The 26352-nt window shown below is 30.8% G+C and overlaps 1 protein-coding gene across 2 annotated transcripts in view; it reads right to left on the bottom strand.

Moving 5' to 3' along the window:
- MS3_00007518 (uncharacterized protein) overlaps nucleotides 1–26352 on the bottom strand; it is a gene marked incomplete at both ends in the record, with an annotated part of 36150 nt that overhangs the window by 6471 nt on the left and 3327 nt on the right. Inside the window, one exon of one of the 2 annotated variants that reach the window (XM_051215806.1) lies at nucleotides 23336–23472. In XM_051215806.1, coding sequence (XP_051066340.1) covers nucleotides 23336–23472 — 137 coding nt within the window. Of the gene's footprint in view, nucleotides 1–23335; nucleotides 23473–24875; nucleotides 25178–26352 lie in introns of those variants that run through there. The other variant, XM_035733292.2, reaches the window with a different exon arrangement.

Here is a 26352-nt window from a genome sequence, read left to right as displayed (position 1 = left end):
TTCGTATGATTCATGAGTTACTGATCAAATTCTATGCCTAAATAACAACCCTATACGTAAACATTTTTATTAAAGTAACTAGTTAAATTTGCATATAATCTGTTTTGAGCAATACTTTCATGTGATGATTATTGCTGTTATCCAACTGCTCAAATAAAGACTGGTCGTGCACGGTTGAAATTTGCTTCCTAATGATTGAAAATAGGATATTTTAATCATTAAAATAATGATCTATATATTAACCATAGAAAAAAAATGAGTTTAAGACGTTCGCAAATAACTATAATGAGTAAAGCTAAATATTTGAAAATATATATTCCGATTTGTGCTGACAACCATCATTTTACTATCTCAATTAATAAAAAACCAGTCTATTATCCATATATATATTGTGATGCATGTCTGTTGACATAAGTAGTGTGTAACGCTAATCAGAAACGGAGTGACTAGAAGCAAAAAGTTGGGAAGATCAAATTGAAGATAACAGAAATGCAAACATAGAGGAATTGCAATAACAACAAGAATGAAGGAACGATGAAGATTATAAGAGGCAATTGATGGCAGGTATGCGAATGAAGTATTTAATGTATGGCTTTAGTATTTTGCGTAGACATTCTGTAATTTTATATTAACCAATAAACTGGTTACCCCTACTTCATTCATTACTATATGCATACTTTCCCGAGAATATCAGCAACTTTTCATGTGAAATAATTATCTAAAAGTATATTTTTGGAGTAATTAGTCCATAAGCAAGATATCTATTAATATTATTATCATTAGTGATAGTAGTAGTGTGGTATGTGCCACTTATATCGATATAAGTAGTATATGATGTTAGCCGTGAACAAAACGTCTGGCAACAGAGACACAAGAGGATAAAACAGTAAAGAATGGGAACAGAATGCAATTTGTATGAAAATGCAAGAACAATGAAGTCTGAGTCATTATGAGACAATTGATGGACATTTTACAAATTACGTATTTACTATTTGATTGTTAGATTTTATTAACAAGTCCTGTAATTTTGTGTCACATACATCTGATTTTCCCCACTGGTGTTCGTGTTCACTACAGTAGTAGTAGTACCGTGAATATTATCAGTGTTGTTAATATTGATAACATTTAGAATTACTACCTTCACAGGTAAAATTCAGTTCAATCTATTGACTAGAATTATAATTATCATAGAAACCACCAGTTAACTACTTATTTTTTTAAAATAAGTTCATGGAAGATTATATCCAATCAATATGCTCTTTAAACAGAATAATATACTCAGTAAATAAAAATACTGACAATGAACTCATCAAACATTTAGTAAAGTGATTTGTCTAAGATTATTTAATCGAAATTAGTTATTCCAAGAAGGTTTCACTCTAAAATAGACTTGTTTGCATATTAAGAATTGAATCAGTTTTTGAATATTTGAATTACACTAAGTTACTTAGTGTAAACTGCTGCTGATTTAAGTCACTGATCCTTAATTACTCAAATCAATTAGCGCTATATTCAGTCTCCGTTAGCTTGATGTTTCCGTATCAACAAAATCCATGACAACGTTTTAAGTGGAATTTTTCATGGAAATACCTTTAACATGTCAATTTATAAATAGTTGAACAGTCACTTTTTGCAATTAGGCTTGATCCAAATACTTGATTTTCGTGCGTTCAAAAATGCCCCACTCTAAAATGAAGAAGTTGTCTACTATTTCTTTATTTTAACAAAACCAATCGAAATCAGAATGGGTTTTGTGGAGAGTTATAGAAATTTCACAGATTGAAATCATGAGTCAATTGAAGCTAGACGACCATGGAAAACCTGAGAGCACTGGACGGCCGTTTCGCCCTAGTATGGGACTCCTCAGCAGTGCGCATCCACGATCCCGCACCACGCAGGGCTAGAACCCAGGACCTACTGGCTTCGCGCGCGAGCACTTAACCATTAGACCACTGAGCCGGCGTCCAACGGTGTTGATGTCTAACTTCAACCAATCCACGAAGTTGCGCCACCGTACACCATTGTCTTCAATGACTTCCTATCTCACAACAAACCTGGTTGAACTCCACTGGTAATGGCTTCTCACTAGAACTCCAGGAGTTTTTCCTGAAGTCAGTCACTAGTGAGCAGTTGATTATTATCAGAATGGGTTTTGTGGAGAGTTATATAAATTTCACAGGTTGAAATCAAATCGAAATGTTAATCTTAGTTTTTTATTCCCTTAGAAAAGTTTTTCTCTAATTGATTATTAATTTGACAGTATTTTCATCACAGACTATTATCAGCTGGTGAACCCCCAGAAATCACGGAAAATTGGACATTTAATTCATTCTAGGTTGGAACACTTTAGCAAGAAATATTACCATCCTCATATTGTATATAACTGTGAAAGTTACTCTCATCTCCATTTAAAACACTAAAACTGAATATTTTAAATCATTGCAACACAATTATAAGAATACTTCAACGCCAAATAATAAATGAGGTTTTATTTAAATTATACTTTTAATCAAGAATTTGATTGTTTTCATTACCTTTCTACATTTATTTTTGATTCTATAATTACGTATATTTTACTATAGAATCACATGATTCAGTAAGTTTTTCATTTGCTTAAAAATTATTCATTACCATTATTATTATTATTACTATTATTATTATTATTATTATTATTACTGAGCCAATACCAAGCGAAACAAACTCATCAACAATAGGAGCAGTATGTTAAGTTACATATGAGCAATTGAATATTGTTTTTCTTATATCTTCGTTCTTTCTGCCCCCCCTCTCTCTCTCCGTGTCGCATGCATTTCCATACCCTTTAACTACATTTTAATTTCATTCAGACAATTTTATGACTTTTCAACGAATCATCTGTTGATTTATTTAATGAACCAATTAAAATGGATTTAAATTTTGTCAAAATAAAAATGAAATTTATGGTAGATTGAAAATATGCAATTTAACACAAGGGGTGTTGATAATACAGTATACAGCATACATAAAAATATACATTTATGTACAATTGAATAGTAAGATGTCCATCATAATATGAATAAACAGATTCTGACTACTAGATATATTGATGTATAAAGAAACAAAGAAAGGTAGTGTATCAGAAAAAAGAATATAGTAGCTGAAGTAAAATTAGAAAAATGTAACTACGCTTATCTGTTATCAATTAACTAACTATTGATTGAGGTTGAATAGTGTCTAGGAATGGAATTCAGGAAACCTGTTACATTCTGTTTGCGATTAGTAAGCTAAATGTACTTGAATACCAATGTCGGTGTTCACATCATGACTCGAACCCATTATCTTTCATTTCAAGTGCCTAACACGTTATCCATTAAGCTGTTGAGTGTTATAGCCAGTAACTTGTTCAACAAATAGGAAGGTATTTAAAATTTAAAGTTTCTACCTGATTATTGATATAAAAGAGAATCAAAATATTCGTGGAGATAATTATGTCATCACTATTAATGACAATAATAATGTTTGTTTAAGTCAGCCTTTTGGTGACAAAACCATTATATTCTCCAAGTTGCTCAACTGTAGTTAAAGTCAAATATTTTTTACTAAGCAGTGAGTTACATTTCGTAAGTACAATATAAAACTATATTCCATTATCTAGATTAATAATTTCAGATAACAGAAAGGAAGTGATAAAACGTTGAATTTCCTCTCCATTAACTATGTGTCCATTAAACATCTTGACTAAAGTCTCGGTAAAATATTTCACATGAATATTCGGTATAGAATATTAAAAGGTTAACTACGAATTAATATGAACCCAAATACGACTTCATAACTGTTTCCCCTTTTAAACAATGATTACAAAGTCATCTAGTTATACTATGTTATGTGTTACAGTTGCAGAGATGTTTCATTGATACAGTAAACTTTATTCATTATACAGACTGATTAGAAATAGACAGGATATCTTTTGTTGCATTTCATGAAACTAAGAAATCTTAACTTTATTCTTTTTAAGATTTAAATAATTTATACTGTTCACTAAAGCTTGAGAAGTTATTGTTAAGTCATATTTAATGCAACTTAATTTCTTCAAAGGTTATTCATTCAAATAAATCTATCACTTGATAAAACTTACTACCAGATTCGAATGCTCTGTTCCATTTGAACTTTAGTGAGTAAGCTGAACAATAACGTTGCCATATTAAATTATTTGAAACTACCTAAGGTCTTATGTATTTGTGATTTTAATTTAATAAGCTCCTTTTGTAGATATATATTCTCCTGGAATTGTTTTCATAATATCATACACTATAAACCGACGTTACAAATACAGCGAAATGTCATTCTTTAATCGATCGTCAGTGAAAAAGTTTAATTCTGAATAGCTTAGGTACTAAAAATCTTCATTAAAATAATCCACGTTAAGTGTAGTTTTTACTATTGAGTTACTATTAAATTGTTAGACAAATTGGTAGCTTAGAGGGTTAACGAACTCATTTTGATGAGTTACAAAAATACTCTACTACTACGAATTAGTTACCTTAAAGTTTTTTTAACTATATATGATGCTAAATTATTCAACTTCGAGATATTGACAAACATCACTACCTGGTTACAACTTGATTAATATAAGCTCAGCGGCTTAATTCATGAGCCGATCTAAGCTAGACCACCATTGAAAACCTGGAAGCATTGGACGACCGTTTCGTCCTAGTACGGGACTCTTCAGGAGTGCCTATCCACGATCCTGCACGCGAGATTCGAACTCAGAACCCTCGGTCTCGCCGGCATCTTACTATGCTAATGTCTAAATTCAATCGATCCACGCTCTTGCACAACCATTCATCCATTGTCTGAGGTGGGTATCTATATCCACCTGACACGGATAGAGCTCCACTGGTCATGACTTCTCACTAGAGTCTCCGCAAGCCATAAAACAACTAAACTGCACTGTTATCTATCGATCAATAAGTCAGTAAATTATAGGCGAATGCCATCACCGATTATTTATATTTATGGAAGTAACAAAAGTGAGATTATTTCACCAGTTGTTTTTAATAAGATTGTACTGAGAACGTAATTCAGCAAGAATCAACTCCTTAGTTTGGTTAAGGTTAACTTCTATATAAATTATGTTAATAGTAATGCAGTGGATAATAACCACTTTTGTGATTATTGCGACAACCTAAATTAAACTCGTCATATTTCATTGAAATCAGTGAATTAGAAACATACGCCATAAAATCTTGTATAAATTACATTTAATGACGGTTGGACTCATTAAAAAGGTTAATTACGAACTTATAAAGAATAAATACACATCACTTTTAATCAAAATGAATACAAAACCATTTGGTTACTTTGTAAGTAGATTGTTAGTAATGTCACCATGTATTCTAACGAACCGTCTAAGATGATATGTTTGACTACAAATAAAAGTAACGTCACAGTTTTTAGAAGGCACAGCTTTATATCAAACTGTCATTTATACATCTTAACAAATGTTAGACAATTCAAGATCGAACTTAAAAACTAAGCAATTTTGAGTTCGATTCTAAGATTAGTAAAGAGTATTGGAATGAAATGAAGGTTATCTTAATTCACCGATGAAAAAAGTTAATTTTCGACTGAATAACTTTCACATCTTACAGCTATCATTGCTTCCATTATTACTAACTATCTACATAAATATGATAAACAGTTCTTCTTTTCTAGCTTCATACTAAAACCATCACCATGCAGAATATTTACTTTCGCTTTTTTGCTTTATCCTACTCCCTCTCTCTTCTTCCCCCCTTACTCCTTTGGCCTTTCTCTGTGCAAATATCCTTTTTTTCTAGTTTGTACAAAACAGTGCGATAAACAGAGAAAAAGGAAATTTTATGGCTTACTAACGAATCAAATATGAGCGTATCAAATAATTTTTTTTCTTATACATTATTTCTAATATCACAAGCATCTCTTCTACCCATATGTCTACATACATCTCAATAGATTCACACATACATACATGCATATATACTATAAGTTAAATATATAATAATCAATCAGTTATCGCAAAAAAACATCTTCAAGTCATAGTTTCCTCAAAATTAGATTTTTATGATTTTCACTTTCTCTCTGTTGAATAAATGAATGAATAAATAAGTAACTCTTTATAACATGATATAAACAAGCTGACATCTGTAGCATTATTCAACTAGATAAATAGACAATGAAAACAAAACTAAGGAGGTTATAATGATCTAGGAAATTAATATTAGATTGGTTCAAGAAAATATATGATACAAGATAGAAAATCAAAAGTTTCATGATATTTTGTATGAATGATTCATTAAAATTGTTTTAATTTACTAAAAAAGAAGTCAGAATCCACGTACAATTCAGATTATTCTCCATAGACAATATTAGCGAAAAAATTGCTGTATGTGTTTTTTGAAATAAATAACTTAGTTTCAAGGCTTTCATCGACCTTCTAATAGACGTCATAAGCATATAGTTCAAGTTTTTTTGTAAAAGAACTTCTCAAAAGTATATTACGATAGCTACTACTGGAATAGGAAATAATGCTGTTCGTACTTTTTATTATGAGGGTAAATGCATGTAATGAGATGTACACTTGAGTACAATTTAAAGTCATTTGTGCACAGTGGAGAGACTTATTAGGTCAGTTAAATATCGCTCAGCCGTCTATCAAGCTAAACCTTTTTTTTATGTTAGATGGGGAATCAATCAATGTTGAAAAGTTTACAGAGCCTCGTCAGAATCAAGGATACTCGGGGAGGACCAATTAATTGCACACCACGGGCAAACCCACTCAACGGTGATTTTATTCTGTTCTTATTCAATTTATTTTAAGTAATATACACTATATCCTTGATAAGATTATTTATTTTAGCGAGTCATCAAGGAAACCAATTCACCTGGTTATCACGATAACAGGTTAGGTATTAAATGCGGAGAATGAATTCGATGTAAGTTTGAAGGTCACACAATCTCCGTCCAACTAGAGTATACTGATCATCCACACAAACCACCCACATCAGTCACCTAAAGACTTAAAAGCTCAGTTTACTTCATAGTATCGGTAAATATTACAGGATTATCTTAGCATATCTTTATAAACCAGTAAGTTATAAGGATAAGAACAGTTGAATAGGAGCGCATAGTTCAACTAATACATAGAGGATGAAACTACTCCATTCACCTATCAGTTAGTCGTAATATATTTTTCAGTTTTTCAGATGCCTTGTTCCCTTAAACCTCTAAATAATGTTCTATCTCTGACATGAGGAAACTGAAAATACTTTTAAACAGTAGGGATATTCAATATCTAATTTTATCAGATATATGAATTGAGAATTATCGATCATAATAGACCAACCCAGGTGTGTAAATATTATGGACTCGTAGAGAGGCCTAAATCATTTGGTTTCAACTACTGTCTGGACTGTTTTTGAGTACTGCTGGAGAGCCCCAAACTAAGACAAAACAGTCATCCAGTTCTCATTAGACATTTCACTGTTCCCCTGGTTCACATCATTTTGTGTCAAAACGGAGCTTCAGTACATTTATCTCTTTGATATATTTAACTAGCGTGTTACGATTTGTTGTCTTATTCAGTTTGAAAGATAATTTAATATTGTAAGTGATTTCAGATTAAGTACTGATTTACTTCAATAAACTTATTGGCAAAAACGATAGTTCTCCACATAAGAATCCCTAATTTGAACTTAAGTCCTTCTTCAGGTATCCCCTTAGTAATTTAACGCAAAGTCGGTACCTATTTGAGTAATAATATTCCATAAACAAACTTAGCATACTTAAAAGTGAATCTAATGCATGATGAAGCCAGTTGTAGTTTTTCTTTCTTTTCCTAAATCAAAACCTTTAGTAATAATTTGTAGTCAAATCAGAAACCCGATATGATATTTGCATTTTAAAATATTTCTAAAGGTTAATTTATGTGAAAATGTCCATGATATAACTATATTTTCACAGATTGAAATCATGAGTCAGTTGAAGCTAGACCACCATTGAAAACCTGGAAGCACTGGACGGCCGTTTCGTCCTAGTATGGGACTCCTCAGCAGTGCTCGCGCGCGAAGCCAGTAGGTCCTGGGTTCGAGCCCCGCGTGGTGCGGGATCGTGGATGCGCACTGCTGAGGAGTCCCATAATAGGACGAAACGGCCGTCCAGTGCTTCCAGGTTTTCAATGGTGGTCTAGCGTCAACTGACTCATGATTTCAATCTGTGAAATTTTCTAAAAATCTCCACAAACCCCTTCTGATAATAACTATATTTCACTGAGCTAAACAGAAATTTAAAAAAAATGTAAACTTTTAGAAATAGACAATTAAACTTACACATTATTTATCTACATATAAATACTATTTCATAATATGTTTCTTTACACAAGCCTTTTTGGACAATATATTACAACAATCCCCAATTCATCATCTGATTTTTTGATTATTTTAAAATAACTTATATCTTCTATTCATCCACCTAATAGTTACACTACGAACTACCTAAAACCTAAAAGGGTATTATTTGGCAAAATCTACCTTCAATTTGAATTGGTTTGTAGAAAATGTTTAATTAACAAGTAATTATATTCTCATTACTGACTAGTTTTGTAAAGAATTGAGCTTTAATTAAAAATCATGAAATATGAAGTTATTCATTGTCTAAAGTAAGTTAGCTATTATGATGTACGCCTAAATAAACCTTGAATAACTTTGGTTCAATCGTTGATAGAGCTGTCACTGTATACTTTTGAAGAGTTTCAAATTAGGTCTTCAATGATCATCTAGTTTATGTCAATCACTAAAGAAAAATACCTTTAATTCTGCATAAGTTAATTAAATGGAAGCTTTTAAGAATGACCATGGTCACTTTAAACAAGAACTTTCGTCTAAATTTGATCGAATAGTTTCACAGTATTTAGGCGCCGAGTTAATGTGAGACATTAAAGAGGAAGAATGTATTTATAAAATCTCAGCGAAAGAATTTGAAGTAAACCCAACGTATACAGTAAACCGGAGAACCATGTACCTACTTAATATTCGATAATTTTGATGTTTGATTATGTTTCCTTGAAAAAGCGTGGACCAGATTGCCAGGCGAAATGCTGGATTTACTTCAAATTCATTCGTTGAGATTTTACAAATACATTCTTCCTCTTTAATGACTATGATAACGTTTGTCAAAGCTACAAATTTAAATACTTCCGACGAAATCAGGTATCTGTTTTTCAAACCGTATTTTAGCGTACAAAGCAACAAATCAATTAAATGTTATTTAGATTGTGTAATGAAAAAGCTTTTTCTATGGAATACCATATGAGCATACTAGGGTTAGTGATCTACTATACTGATCTAATTACTTTAAATGAGATGAAATTTTGTCTTTCCATTATACTAATCAAATGTTTTATTAATGATAAATCATTTTCTTTTATTTCAAAAAAAGTAATCATATCAACCGATATTTTCATAAATGTAATCAAACTGTACCTACAATCCGTATATTTTACGAGAGTTTAATGTGAATCATGTTGATATTACGGGATTTAGTATAGTTTTCACTCAAAAATTATTTATAATTCTATAAAGACAAAGAGCGAAAGTGCAATAAATAAAATCTGGTAAATTCATTGAAGTAGAATGATTCATTCTGCTTGTATACTATTTCAGTAAATTATCTGTCCATACGTGTATATGTATGTATATATGTGTATTAAGAAACCCAAGTTGTATGTTTTCATTAAGGTATCATGAATACTAATATTATTATTATTATTATCAGTCGTACCTAATTATAAAAATATACAATCTGTGTTTTTACTAACGGTAATTAGTAAGTAGTTAGAGTTTATTCAGTAGTTATTCATTACTATTCAGTTAATTACTTAATAATTATTTATGATTATGTTACCATAGATTACAGCACATTGAAAATACATCTTTGATTTTTCTTCTCTCTCCACCTCCAAAATGAGATTACTCGACCATGATGAACATAGAGAAGAAAGAATCAGACAAACTAGTAATTCGTTCTCTTAAATCTATATTGAAACATTGTGTTAAAAACAGATCTTATATTTGTAAACTTGATTCTTATTTGGTGTAAATAATGATAAATCCATGACAGATTTTTTGTTGTATGTGACTAGATCGAATCTAATGTTAAATGACATAGAAAACTGTTTGGAATATCATTCGTCTTTTTGGGCTTGAACAACATATATGAAGGGAGAAATTAATTATTTACTGTGTTAAAAAAGGGGTGAAGTTATCTACATAGTACTATCATACAAATGAAAGTCAACTAGTAGAAATTTGAGACAATCCTCATTGTAAAAACACCGTATTCAGTCAAGTTCATAGTCAATTCATGAAAATCATGATTTTTTAAGAGATTCAAAATTGTCTATCTGTAATTTTTTAACAACTGACGTTTCTTGTATGATTCCAATTAACATCATTCCCGAATATCCTGCATCTAACCTCACTGTTACTTACCCAGTCATCCCAGCAGATACGGGCAATATTTCTAAGGCATCTGTGGTTAAATGCTAGTGGCTTACGAGTATCTTTCACTCTTAATGAACACGTTTCGCAGCCGTAAAGTAGAACAGAACGAACTACCGCGCAGTATACTCGTCCCTTAATAGACAGATAGACGGATATCTCGCCTTCGCCATAGATGACATAAGTTGGTAAAAGCCGAAAGAGCTTTCTGAATCCGTGATGAGATTTCGTCAGACGCCAACCCATTTGGGCTGGTCAGACTTCCAAGATAAGTGGAGTTGTCAACGCGTTCGACTACTTCACTCCCTATCCTTAGTTCAGGTGTTGACGCAGGTCAGTCCTGGAGCAACAAATTGCATTTAGAGGCGGAGAAACACATCTCAACCATCCTGGCATGGTCGTTCAGCGCTGTCAATAGACTCTGCATTTGATCAGCGTCTTCATCAAACAGGACTATATCACCTGCGTATTCTAAGTCGATATATGGACCTTCCGGTAGGAGATGAGTTCCTGAAAATTCAGAGGACGAGAGAGTTATCCCCAGCAGTAGGTTTATAATTAAGTTAAACAGAATTGCAGATGGTGAACAGCCTTGTCGGTCACCACTTGCAGTTGTGAAATCGGATGTTGTGAGTGCAACAGATATCTCCAATAGTAATCAATGACTGTTGAGTTAAATCACAAAATGACTTATGTTAGGGTTATGCCGTTAGTTGTTAACCCAGTGGATTTATTGGTTAATCGTTCAACTCCGGCTTTGGCTATTTTTAGTAGTTGGATACGAAGAAATCTAGGTAGATTTGAACGAACCTTAAAATCAAACTGTGAATCCGTAGAATGATTACAGTTGATTAGGTATTGAAGTATAGAAATTGATCATTATTGTTGATAAATGATGAATACACTTAAAAATTAAGTTGCAGTTTAAAACTTCCATTTTAAGGTCATATTCAATAAGTCTAAATGATAACAATATAAAATTAGTGAACTTAAGCATTAAAATTAGATTAATTCTCTTAACTAGCAAATAAAGACTTAGAATAATCTCTCAAATACAAATCGAATATGTTATTTGGCATTTTTTTTTGTTTGTAAATGAATGATAAAAATCTGGAGAAAACAGTAATAGTAATGTGAAAAGTATTCTTATCACTGCTTACTAATTACGCAGTCGGTTGTTTCTAGCCATTTAGACTCCTGTTACAATCAATGTTGTAGTGTGTTCTTTTATACAAGGCATATATTAACAATGTTTAATTCAGTCTATTAAATTTATTGACATCCTTGTTAGATTATACTGATATATCTTTAACATAACTCTCAGCTAAACTCATTCGTGCAAGTCATTTTTAACTATCACATGTTGCAAGCATCTGATGAGAAGCAAACGAAATAAAATGAATTCATCTTATTCTGCTAGAATCTTTGTTTCATACACATAGTTTCCTTCATCATGTCGAAAAGAGCAAGAACAAAGATGATTGGTAAGCAGCCAAACTCCAGTCTTCTGAAATTTGCCGAAGCCGTTGCTATCAAGCGTCAAAAACCTGTTAGAATATTCGTTCTTGCTTCCTTCGAAAAGTAGAATAACTGTATTACATGAATAAATATTATTACTATATCATTCACAATTAAAAGTGAATATTCTCAGCTTACTAATGCTCAAGTAAAGCAATAGGTCAGAGAGATCGTAAAGCATTTAACCGTTTGAAGCATGTGAAGAATAATAAACCGATATTTATGAATTATTAATAACAATTCTGTAGAATTTTTACAACTCTCATGCTCCAATAAAGACTAATCAGTTGTAATCCTTTATATTGACAATAGCATAATATAAATCTTAACAAATAGCTTCTTACCAGTTGAAGAAATTAGTATGTTTAATATGCTTTTAAGGTACTACTAAATTCGGAGATATTCCTCATCATAAACTGGTGCCTAGTAAATACAGACTGAAAATTAGAGAGCAATAAACAGCCCAGTTACCGAAATAATAGAATAGATGTATCATGTGACTTTATAAATCATAATTATTTATTAACATCATACTATGAATTTAATAAATACTTATTGTTAATATCTCCAAAATTAGATTAAAAAAACCCATAGTTTTCAATTGTTTATTAACATGTATTGTTATAATCGATAAAATTAGGATACAGTTATATAAATTAAGAAAATAATACTAATGATAATAGTTATGATAAATCATTGAAGGCTATAGTATAGTTAGGACCTATGCCTAATATATATCATGATTTTGACAACCGTTCGACTTGGACATATCGTTTACATATGATTTGTGGGTTCTGAGTACAGTTATACAATGTACAATACTAAATAATCGAAATACTCCCCAGTTTACACTAGTTTTTTGTCGTTGAAATGAACAATCTGTAAACTTAACATGAGTGTATTCTTTTCTGGAATATTCCAATTTTAAACGAGTGAATTTATTGTCTTCAAGACATGTAACTTCTCAATTTAACACCACTGATAATCATAGGAGAAACGCCAATGTATTTATAAGTATTTTTATTTCTTTAAAATTCAGTTGAAATAATTTGGGCGAATTTCATAAATAGCTCTAGTATCCTATTCACATACATACATACATCAAAGTGCACAATCAGATCTACATTGGTATCTATAAGTTGTAAAGTTTCTCGTGATTTATAGAGAAATTACAAGATTAAATTGAATGAAATTCATGGTCAATAAGATCTCATTAACAGACTATATTTTGTTTCTTTTCTCTCTTATTTCTCTCCCTTCATCATTTCAATTTTACAATATTCCAACAAGTAATTTCCATGAAATCTATTACTATGACATTGTATGATACACGTGTAAAAGTAATTATCTATTTAATCCTAAAGTGTACGAGTGTGTGTACGCACTCTATCTGCTTTATTGAACAGATTGACAGAACAAAATTGAAACAGACCATAGAGACAAATTCTATAAGAACAAATTTAGTAACTGAACCTTTATATTTATAGATCTGTAAGACAATTTACGAGCATGTAAGTAAGTTTTCTGTACCGTAATATATATATATATATATATATCCCATTTTCGGAATGCATGTATGTGTACATGAAATCAGTCATAGTTTCGCCATAAATAATTAATTTCCCCTATTCTCATAGTCAATAATCTAATCTAATGATAATTGATTTACAGCTGTTTATTTCATTTGTTTGGTTTCACGGATTTGTCATTTCATTATTTGTTGGCTTTCAATGATACATACCAAAGACATACATACATACACACATAGATCATATTTTGATCGCTCAGTATTTCATAACAATTAATTTAGCAACAACAATGATTTAATCTTTTGTTTCAATGTTTATTTATAACTAGAAAAACTGATTCAATTCAATTAAAGATTGATTTACTATCTTAGTAACTAAAAGTTAAAATGATATATAATTACATACACTCTAAAGTGTTTTAATGAAATGTTTTAAATGATTTATTTTAATGAGATTTCTAAAAAAATATACAGGTAAAGGATATCTATTCGGTTTTATGAAGATATTGGTTGTTATGACTTAAAATTCTGTTACAATAGCGTAGATTCATTCATTCGTCATCTATTAGATCTTACCTTCCAATATTATTTTAAACTTTCTGTTCTATGAATCTATTTCTTACTTTTTAGAACAATATACATTAAGTTTAGTTTTTTTCTCAATCCGAGATTGTTATTACTTCAAGGACTCTTTTACTGTATATATTTTAAATATCAATTTGCTCTGGTGATATGATTTTACAACTCACTGAAGACAATGGTGTACGGTGGCGCAACTTCGTGGATTGGTTGAAGTTAGACATTAACGCCGTTAGATGCCGACTTAGTGGTATAATGGTTAAGTGCTCGCGCGCGAAGCCAGTAGGTTGTGGGTCCGAATCCCGCGATGTGCGGGGTCGTGGGTGTGCTCTGCTGAGGAGTCCCATACCAGGACGAGACGGCCGTCCAGTATTTCCAGGTTCTCCATGGTGGTCTAGCTTCAATTGACTCATGATTTCAACTTGTGTAGTGAATATTTATACCAGTTTGTATTTTGCTTTGGATTTAATAGTGTGATCTGCTAAATCAGTAAAAAAATTACTAGGTGAATATGAACTTCACCCCACTGCACAAACAACTGGTTATCAAGACTCAGTAGCTAAGTGAATAACGCGATGGCGTTTGAAGCGAACGGTACTCTAAAATGCAGGTATATCCAGCTGACGAGTCCCAAATAGGGCGAAACGCACGTCCTGGATTCCACTGTTAGCCAATATCCATCTTTGACTATAAACTTTTAATTACATTTTCCGATAAGAATTAGAGTTTCTTAATTTTTCCTTTCTCCGAACACTCTTTCGTTTAACTCGTTATGGATTTTCTTTAAATCTAACACTTAATCTGTTGAAGAATCCTAATGAGGATAGAGGAAACACTTAATATTGCCCATAAACCATTTAATTCAATGACCATTTATCTTATAAGTTACAGGAATATAGTAATTCACTTACAAAAATTAGTGAATTAATCATTCCAATAATTGCTGAAAGTAATTCAATGAACTTTAATTTCCAGAACAACTTATTTCTCAATTACAGATTGAACTTGCTCGAACAAAATCCGACTCATCCTTTCTCGTAATTCTCGGAGAACAGTGGAAATATGTCCCAAGAACCTATATAAACGGTCGATAGAGATTGGCCTAGTAAACTATTCTATCGTAATTCAGATTAAAAATACCTTACCCGTGCTTTGTACGCGAGGGCGTCTGTACCTATGTAGTGCTATGAGATGCATAGGTTGGCTTGACTTGTGTATTTCAGATGTGCATGCAAAGCGTACCGGTTATAATGAAACGCTAGGAAACCACCTTACTTACTCAGCAATAAAAAATACTGCAAACTTATTTGTTGGGGTTCATTGAAATTTGGTTTCCCGCTGAAAACGTTTACCCACCCCAGGTCTGTGTGACGCACAGACAAATGAAACATTACACGGCTAAGCCAATCGGCTTCTTCAGAAAGCTTTACCAACCTTCTGGGTAAAATGAGAAATTACTTAGACATAAACTGCAACTTCTCATGTCAAGAATAGCTACACGGATTAATGCCCTGAAATGATGTGAAAGATATAAGTTTGGAACTTGAAATGTAGTTAATATTTATGTCTTCTTTTCTAGTTGTTGTCAAGTGCTATTATTGCTCTTGACGTCTGCCTCTGATTCCCGGTATCACGTTTTCTTTGATCTGTTTCTTTTACTGATCTCTCGGGAATTCCAGGTTACGGCTTACCTTGTAATGCATTTTAATGGTTTACATAAAGTGTGTTTTATCTACTCCCAATGTCTTCTATTAAATTAAGCCTCAGCTTGAATCTGGTCTGTTCCTTGCTATAATCGATCATTACTGACAGTCTCTAGCCAATGGATCCGGCGTATCTTGCTCAGACTGTTAATTACAAACAACTTTACTATTTTAAAATGCATAGGGTAACTGTGGTAATCATTACTGCTTTACAAGAAATCTTTGCTCGAATCTCGTAGATATATCACACAGTCAAACCACACAAGGAATTAATCTAGAGCTTTCTAAGAATATAACATATATATTACTATTCTATTACTACTATTATTATCACCAAATATATACAATTATTTTTAAACATTGAATCGATGTTATTGTCATATTCGTAACTAAACAAAATTTCTTATCTCTCATTCCATTTAGCTTTATCTACAGGTAAATTATATTCATTTAAATCTTTTAAAGAAGCTTTCTTATTTAACTTACGAAAAACTCTAATACAGTTTTACATCTTTAAGAAAATGAAATCATAAACCAGTATCAATATAAAGTTAGGCACGTACAAAATTAGTAATCGTGTGTAGTTATTTGTTTCTTTTTTTTCTCATCCAAATCATTGTTTTCAAAAAAAATTTACAATAAACATGTAAATCTTACACTCACCCCTATTTCACCAACCATTTTTTTTTGTTTAAAAACTCTTATCAGTTTTATATTTTCCTATTTAACAAAATTTGTATTTTGAACTTAATGTTTACATTTTTTCCAAAGTTTTGCTTTTTCTAAATTGTAGTAAATTATTCTTCGTTTAGACATTATTTAAACTTATCCTCTTTTATGGATAACACATAAGAATTAGTGTTTAGGTAGTCAAAGAAAAAAAAAGTACCACTATTCCGTCATAAATAAACTGAATTTGTTCTTAAATATTAATTACATTTATCACAAGTTAGATAGTAAATAGGTGGCTATTAAAAACTAGATTATAATAAATATGCTGTCTTATAACTGTTTAAAACTCTTTAAAAATTGAAAGATTGAACTATAGACTGGTGAACTAAATAAGGTTGGAAATATAGACTAGATGATTCATATTCAATGGCTCAATGGAATGGTGATTATCTTAAGATTTGATGTTTATATTTTCTGTCTTTTGTGTAACCACAGATGAGTATTTCAAGCATACCATCATGATATATCTGTCCAATAGTGTCTTTTTTCAATATGTTCAAATTGAACCCATCTCTACAAAGCACCCTGTTTGAATAAAATACTTTTAAATTAATAAATGAAAACAGCCTTCTAATTTGATTTTAAATTTACGTAACCACTAATTTTAAAACGAAGCCGTCTATTAGCATTTTACTCGTTTGAAATATTGCGAATGGGTAAATGTGAGGTTTATATCAGTATTTCCTTTTATAAATTACTATACCATTGTTTTAAAGATGAAAAGTGTTTTCGATTGAAGTTCAAGCCTACTCATCATTATTAAATCAATCATCAAAAAGTGACTGACTATGTTGTAATAATGTTACAGAAAACAATTCTTATATGATAGATGTAAATTAGTATAATCTAGTGTCTTTACTTATTGGCTTACAGTATTAGCTTTGCTAACAACGTCTAATGTGTGGATTTCATTTAATATTGATACTAATTACGGTATGAAAGTGATATTAGGTATCATAATAACTCCAACTCAATGCCATGAACTTATCAGTTGTTTAATAAATTTTAATTTTAATTAAAAATTGACAGGTTTTAATGGTGAGATATAATTTGCTGTCAGAAGATTTACTATGGTGATACTTTTTAATTTTAAGTAAATAAAATGGTGAAGTAACCAAAATAACCCAGATAATACTGGTTAAATTATTTGTTTTAAGATATCAGACATCTTTGAACTACTACACACCTATAAGAGGTTACACTAAATAGAGGCAAGAGTACTTAGTTGTTACGAAACATAGTTATCATCCAGTCACTAAGTCTGAATTCAGTTTTCTAATGTTTTTTGAGTACATCTCAATCATTGTTCAATTAGATAGTCATTGTTAAATAGCCGCTTGATTATGGATGTTGTAAACCTTCAAATTTTCGTGTTTCTACCACTAAGGTTTTATACATCCAAAGTAGACAGAGGGATTCGATGTGTCCGATCTCAATACTGGAATGCATGTTTCAAAGAAGGGCGAAATCCAAATCCTCACTGCTTGCCAAAATTCAAATAACTCAGTGTAGTTGACGGATCATTAATCAACAATATGAGACAGTACAAATTTTTATACTGATCTCTTGACTTCTTATCGATGGAAGCTTTCAATTTCAAACAGATTTTCTCACTGATTATTGGAGTTGTAATTTAGGGAATATATCATTCAACCACTGAACAAAATTTTTAACCATTACAGTCTATGTCACACTATTTCACAACATAGAATACGACAATGTTCAACTGAGACGACGATACGCTTCAATCCTTTCTATTTTTCAGTGACTTATTAACTAATGTCAGTTAGTGACGAAATATTTTACCAAGTGAATTTTCTTAAATCTCTAATCATTCAATCAACAATAATTTGCGAATGACTCCCTTGAAATTACCAAATTACATATAAACAGTTTATTTAGACCAAAGCTCTCTTAATAATCCATTCTCAATTATATCACTTAACTTAAGTCACAAAATGCTAAATTAAATTATATGTTGTAAAATGATAAACAAATATCCAAAAAAGAAAAATACATTTCTCTATAAAAGATAATGAAGTGTTTAGCCATTTTAAAAAAAGATAGCTGAATTATGTAAACATTTTTTATAGTGAGTCAATTTGTAGTATATAAACAAAGAACAATTTGATCCTACCTAGATTTCACGTTGCTATGATTTAAATACCATGAAGATAATGCAAAAATAAATATCTTGATAACCAATTCAAGATCCATATCATAAAGCTAAAAACTAAATTCATCTTTTATTTATTGCATTAGTGACTACCCTTGTATTTAAAATGTTTATTCTTATAATTTTAACCAGTTACTAAATAAAATGGATTCTTATGAAAATTGACTTTTTAAGTGTTTATCTTAATCCATAATATGCTTATTAGTGAATGATTCTATGAGTAAATTCCCGTGAAGATCTTAACTACCTTCTTTTCATTTATATTGTTTTATCCTGACTGTCTATATTTGTCTCTCATATAGACACACACACATATACATACATATATAGACATGAACATACATCAGTTCAACAGTAAGCATTCGACATACCTCCAATAATATTGTAACAAAATATTGACGAAAAAATGTATATTTTGAGAATATAAAATCGTCTACTTAGAAAGATTGTTATCAAAATGTTTGAATGTTTGCTTTAGTCAACTTTGAAGAAAAATATTAAATTTTTTGTGTGACCAAGTAAAAACAGAATTTTTTTCATTCAACAAAACGAAAAAAGATATCAGATAAGAAGAATCTAATTCAAGAAAAGGTTTGATGATATTCCTTGTTATTGGACTAATCAAAGAAAATAAACTTATTTTCAATTTGTTACATAATAAGGCGTCAGTTATATAACTCAAGTCTCTTTTTGATAATGATAATAATATGACTGTTTTTTTTAATGAATCAGTCAGTACATATAGAACACGACTTTAACTAATTTTTGTGTACAATCAAATAAATATCTTAAACATTGTGAATAAGACAAAATATGTTCTATTTCTTCTAATTGCTATGTGTTCTATATGATAAGTTTATGGTGAAGTTCTCAATATCACACTCGTCAACATTATCAACACTTATTACATCAAACATATTCTAGCTTAATCAAAACTATTTCATAATTTAACTTGCTTGAACTCTTTAACTCATAAAACAATTAATTCAGTCGGAATGTTTAGTCTCAAAAATGTAAATCAGTTCACTCTAATGATTCTAGTTATGACTGATTACTTTTCACAGGCTAGTTTATTTTTACCAGTCCTTATATTCTCACTAACGGTTAAGTTGATCCCTGAGTATGTAATTGGATGACTTTCTCCTTATCTGTTGATTGATTGGATCTATGTTGATATATCTACCGATTATAGATTAACCAAAGTGTAATACTTTTCAAAATTTTCTATCGTTTTTAAAATGTCTTAAATCCACGATTTTTGAGATTATTCTATCCCAATTTTTATATTAATATAAGCGATAACACACCTAATCGTTTAGTCAAAACTCCATGTTTGTGTATATTTGAACGAAGGAGATATTAGCTTTCTAACAAACTGCATGTCAACTAATTGAAAATAGCTTTGCAATTTGAAAGGCAATTGATAAAGTGGGTCAGAAAAGGAGCTTAAATTAATAAATCACTGATCTGTAAAGGTTCAATTCATAGACTTGTTGGTATTATTAATTGAATTGAAATCACTTTTTTCTTGCCATATGCGCATCTTGTCCGGATTGCTTCAATACAACCATTTTATCGCAAGTTTTTATCAAAGTCAGATAGTGACTAGAACTGTACATCCTGTTGATGAGTTAACAAATGTATGAAACGCGTATTGTTGATCCCACTGTGTTAGTTACCATTCAACTTTGATATGATATATTTGACGAAAATAAGTAGTTTTCAGTTCAAAGTGGTTTTTTAATTGCCACTTTATGCTTCACTAATATACGATCTTGAATGGTGTTATATGATATGGCTAAATCATTTTCTGTTACCTAAAAAAATTCTCTACATAAAAAATTACTTTTCAACAATAAGAAACCACTTGTTTCTTAATACTACCATTATATATGAAAAGACAAACAATTTAATTCTGTAGAGAATTTCATGTAACTTATAAAAAATGTAAACAATAATTACACCCTTGAAATGATTTGTTTGTCAATTGATATTATCCTAGTAATTTATAAGAAACAACTGTTGAATTACACTGTAAATCTTATTATTATATTTATAGTGCAGTGACATCATAGTGATTAATTTATTTTAAGAGTATCTATGACAATATTAATAATACCATTCGCTGAAAATGTAATTGAAACAAAACTAATATTATAAACAATGTTAAACTTTATCTCTTCCCCCATATCCCTTCTCTCCACCCCCTTTATTCTTTCTCACTCAATATCTATGAGATTTTTCTTAAAAATCCCAATTGTAATTTTTGGTTATGTCTTAGGATATTTTGCGAGCAGACAAAATTCAATTGTGATCAAGTGACTTTTTAAAATATATTTTGGTTTATTTTTTTCCAAATGAATAAACATATATGAAAGAAGTAATAAGATAATGGTTGTTATGTTGATAATGATAGGGACATAATAACAGTCGTAGTAGTATTGATAGTCATAATAGTTGGGGTGAGGCTAGATAAGGTTGTTAGTGTTGGTAACAATTTCGAATTTGGTAGGGCAGGACAGAAGAACACAATGAAGAATTGTTCACCAAGAATATTTATTGATAAGTTTTTGTTAGAAAAAAGTACTTATTTTGTAACCATTTTAGCACCAAGACCAACTAATTAATACACTTATCGATAAGTGGTTTAGTTTAACACTGTAAAAACAGACAAACAATATGTATATTATGAAATTAATGCTTAGCTGTCTATTTACAATATATATGGATATGAGAACCCTTATAAAATGGAATAGTAATGATTTGTAAACTTGTTACTATAGCACAATGTAAAAATAGCATAAAATACATAAAAAACAGTACTGGAATACACGTGTCATACAAATGAAAATTATTGATGTGTATTAGACAAATCCATACATATACACATAAACGCATATACGTAACAGACAAACATTTCTATACACATCTGCACAAATTATGCTTATATAGTAGTTTCGGGCCCAATATACGTACGTACATATACACATACCCATACGTAAGTCTAAATTGTATCTGTTTACATAGTCACAAGACTAAAATAAACAGTGAATAAACAATTGAATAAAAATAATCTGTCATTGGTGAACATTAAAACAATATTAAATTGTAATATCAGATAAGATAGTATAGTTTACTGGGTTTTTTTCACGCAAGAAAGAAAGTTGATTTCTATATTGCAGTAAATAATGGAAGGATACACATTAAAAAGAATTTTACACAATGATTCATTCCTCATATCTCATTGTAGTTTAAATAGTTGTAGGATAATTATTACATTTAAAGTTGTTTTTTTTAAAAATGAAATAAGACCAACTTGTTTTAATGTTCATGATTAAGTGATGCTAAACTTCTTGTGTTAGGTATATTATAAGAGAAACTCTGACTACACAGAAATATAATGCAAAGGAAAAAGCCTTATAGAATCCTTAATAATTAATACAAGTTGACCAGTTACGGAAAAAGGATAACGATTCTCAATAAATGACCCTATCTCATAACTGATAATTATAAATATCATCTAGGAATTCACTAAAAATATCTCCATTTGAATAATTATAATCCGCAAATTATTTTCATCCTACTATTCTTCGCCAACCCCTTGATTATTATGCAACGTCATTTAATAATTAAACTCTCGAAATAATTTTTGACGCAATCTTTCCTATCGTTCTATAGAAATATATTTACCATACAACTATAAATACAAATGTGCAGCTTAAGTAAATGATTTGGTCGGAAAGAATTGTATTGTTTAGTGGCTTATCCTCGAATGTACATATCTGATAAAAACATAGATTTTTTCACAACTTTCAGTCATAGTGTGGTGTATGCTAACCAGATATAAGTAGTTTGTAACACTAGTTAGAAGTAGAATGTCTGCGAGCAGAAGATTGAAATGAAGAGAAAAGAGAAGGAAACTGAAAGCAATCAAGATAACGACAGGAATGAAGGGACGATGAAGCTTGTAAGAGACAAATCAAAGATTCGTAAATGATCTATTTGATGTATGATTTTCAAATTTTACTGAACCACTGTGTGATTGTGCATCAACCAATAAATTGGTTCTCCCATCTGAGTTTTCATTCGCTACAATAGGTTCATTCTTATACTTATTTAATATATAAGCATAGTAGATCTTCTGATATTCACATATTTTTGAGCTTCATTCTACTAATTTGCCCTCATAAGTCATTATCATTCGGTCAACTTTCGAATCAATTCAAAAAAAATATGTTTTTCAACAACGTGGTTTTCAAATGTTTCGGAGCTGATATTAGTCCATAGAGCAATAAATGAACTGGTTAATCGGTTTTAAACTAGGTAGAATGAAACTTCTGTGTGATCATATGGAGAAAATACTGAATGGCTCAAAATTCTTTAGATTACAAGGAATGGAATTCTAAACTACCAACAGTTCCAAAAAATAAGAGGTTCCCTTCAGTATATCCAAATTTGGATATGTCATGATTTATTGTGAAATGTAGATCAGAAAAAAAGATCCATCAAGTTTTATGGTTATTTATATCGTCGGAATTTTATTGAATAATAATAAATAATAATAACACGGTTATTCGTTACTCACTTGTCTTTCTGTCAAATGCAGTTTACAAGAAATTTCCCAACGTTTCTGTCTTGTGATATATGCATTGCCCATAAATTCATTTTCTAAAACCATTGTTTGGTAACGTGTATACGGTTTGCGTTTTTTTCTTGACCGTACTTCTAGTTTGAAAGATGTATCATTTATGTCCATTGATAAATAGAAACCAAGATATTTTTTGTCATAGATTTGTTTGTATATTGAGAAATGGTAAAAGTGAGAAGAAAAAACAGTATAAATGATGCATACACAAATGAAAATTATTTAAGAGAAAGCTATATATATATATATATATAGTACGACCGAATTATTAGTTTAAATTTACGTTACATAGCAGAACAACTATGGTTCTTAAATACTTTAACACGATTCAATTCGTATGTTTTTTCTGATAGTTGATAGTGTTTTGAAAGTTGAACAACTTCGTGTTCATTTTATTTCGATGCGTAGGAAAACTATTTTACCGTACATTTGGGATTAAATTTATTCATACACGCAAACTGAAACATTTGTGCAGTTGGTTCCTTTCAAAAAATTTAAACAGCGAAAACGATATTGTTTGCAGAATATGATGAATTCATTATAATTTTTTTAATGGTTGAATTCGTGAGTCAATCAACTCTAGGTCATCATTGAGAACCAGAAAGCACTGAACGGTGGTTTCGTCCCAGAATGGGACTCCTTAAAAGTGCGTATCTACATTCCGCTAAACGGGACTCGAACCAAAGACCTTCGGTCTTGAGTGCAAATGCCTAACCACGAGACTGACTGAGGATTCTCACACTAGAAAGAAAAGGTAGTTTAGCGCTTCCAGGTTTCCAGTAGTGGTCTAGCTCAAATCGACTCATGAGTTCAATTATTAAAACCACTATAATCTCCGCAAATCCTAATTCTGACTATTAAAATTTGTTGCTTTCTCTTCAGCTGCATACAAGCTTATATAGCGAACTATTTCCAATTGATAGTATACAGTTAAATTTAATTTTTAAAGGAAAGAAATGCGATGAAAAGACTACTTCGTGATGATGTACACATAAACAAAACTAAACTAGCTACATAAATTAAGAAAAAAGCACGGAATGGAATATCATTCAACGCTTTCCAGAAACTTTGAAGTTATTCCCAGCCAAATAAAAAAGCTAATCTCATACACATAGTTTCCTTGATCATCTTGAAGATAACAAGAACAAAAACTTTAGAAAAATTATAGGAATTCATCTCATTTCGTTTGGTTCACGTCAGGTGCTTACAATCTGTGATAATTAAAAATCATAATTACTAAATGGGTTTCAAGTAATTACATGAATGAGTTTAGCTGGAAGTTATATTGAAGACACATCAGTATGGTCTAACAAGGATGTCAATAAACTTAATAGACTGAACAAAACATTGTTAATACATACCTTATGTAAAAGAACATTCTGCAACATTGATTGTAACAGGAGTCTAAATGGCTAGAAACAAGTGAGTACGTAATCAGTAAATGCTGATAATAAGTAAGAATAAAATGAGTGGAGCTTAGTTAATAAAATAAGATTACTAATTTAGAAGACATAATGATGTAGTTAAATGAAAGAAATAATTGAAAGAAATATTTGAAGAATGCCATGAAGGGATATTTGTCATCAAGACAAGGAAGTATTAATAACCATCTGCTTTGAACACATAAATCATGTGTTTGACGCCTGATAGCAAGAGATTCAGCAAACTTCAGAAGGTTGGGGCTTGGCTGTTTATTAGTCACCTTCAAAGATTGCAAGATATCTGCTTGATGTCCTGTGTTCAAGAGATGTTCAATAATTCCACTGTTTAAAGTTGTCTTTTCTCTTGTTATAAGGCTTTTTGGAGTATGCCCAAAAAATCTAAGATCGGCCTTTCTTTCTGTCCAGCCAATTTAGTTGCTTTGGCAGGTGCGCGTAAATTTGTAAATACAGTTAGTGGTAACATGAAAGGGGCGCTTGTCAACTCGAGATTGAGTTATTGAACAAGTTGTTTTATACAGAATTAATAGTTTGGCTGACTGATAAGTTCTGGCTAGAGTAATATTTATTGCTATATATATTTACAATATTTTATTCAGCCTATTAAATTTATTGACATCCTTGTTAAACTATACTGATGTGTCTTCAATATAACTTCCAACTAAACTTTCATGTAATTAATTGAAACCCATTTAGTAATTATGATTTTTAACTGTCACAGGTTGAGAGCAGCTGGTGAGAACCAAACGTAATAAAATAAATTTCTACTATTTTACTAAAATCTTTGTTCTTGCCCTCTTTAAAATAAGACTAACTTGGCATTTATTTAAAATAACTATTACTCATTTAAATTCCAATTCTGAAACAATTTTCACTAGCTAAATAAAATTAAACTATGATCAAGTTTTAGTGGTTGAGATCATGAGTCAGTTGAAACTAGATCACAATGGAAAACCTGGAAGCACTGGAAGGTCGTCACGTTCTATTATGGGACTCCTCAGCAGTGCGCACCCACAATCCCGCCTAGCGGGATTCAAGCCGAGCGAGCGCGAGCACCTAACCAATAGACTGATAGGTCCTGGGTTCGAGTCTTGCGAGGCGGGGTCACGGTTGCTCACTACTGAGGAGTCCCAAAATAGGACGAGACGGTCGTCCAGTGCTTCCAGGTTTTCCATGGCGGTCTGGCTTCAATTGACTCATGATCTCAACTATTGAAATTATTTAGTTTTTGTCTCTATTTGTGATAAAAGCTTTTAATTCAAAGTGAAATCGTTATTTACGTTAGAATTTCGTTAAATAATTTACTTAATTACTGACCTCTTATTAATGACATTTTACTATGTAATATTATGAAATCCACATTAAGAAATAATCAGATTTCTGTTACTTAGATCCTGGTCTAATATCATTAACTATTATTATTACTATTATTATTATTATTATTATAAATATGAGATAAATGTATTTTATCTTGGTCATTCATTCATTAAAATATAGTTTAAAGTCATTAACGTGAAC

This window comes from Schistosoma haematobium, chromosome 4 (genome assembly GCF_000699445.3).
Source record: "Schistosoma haematobium chromosome 4, whole genome shotgun sequence".
Lineage (NCBI taxonomy): Eukaryota > Metazoa > Platyhelminthes > Trematoda > Strigeidida > Schistosomatidae > Schistosoma > Schistosoma haematobium.
Note: the sequence above shows the minus strand (reverse complement) of the source record. Positions and strands in the feature narration are given on the sequence as shown.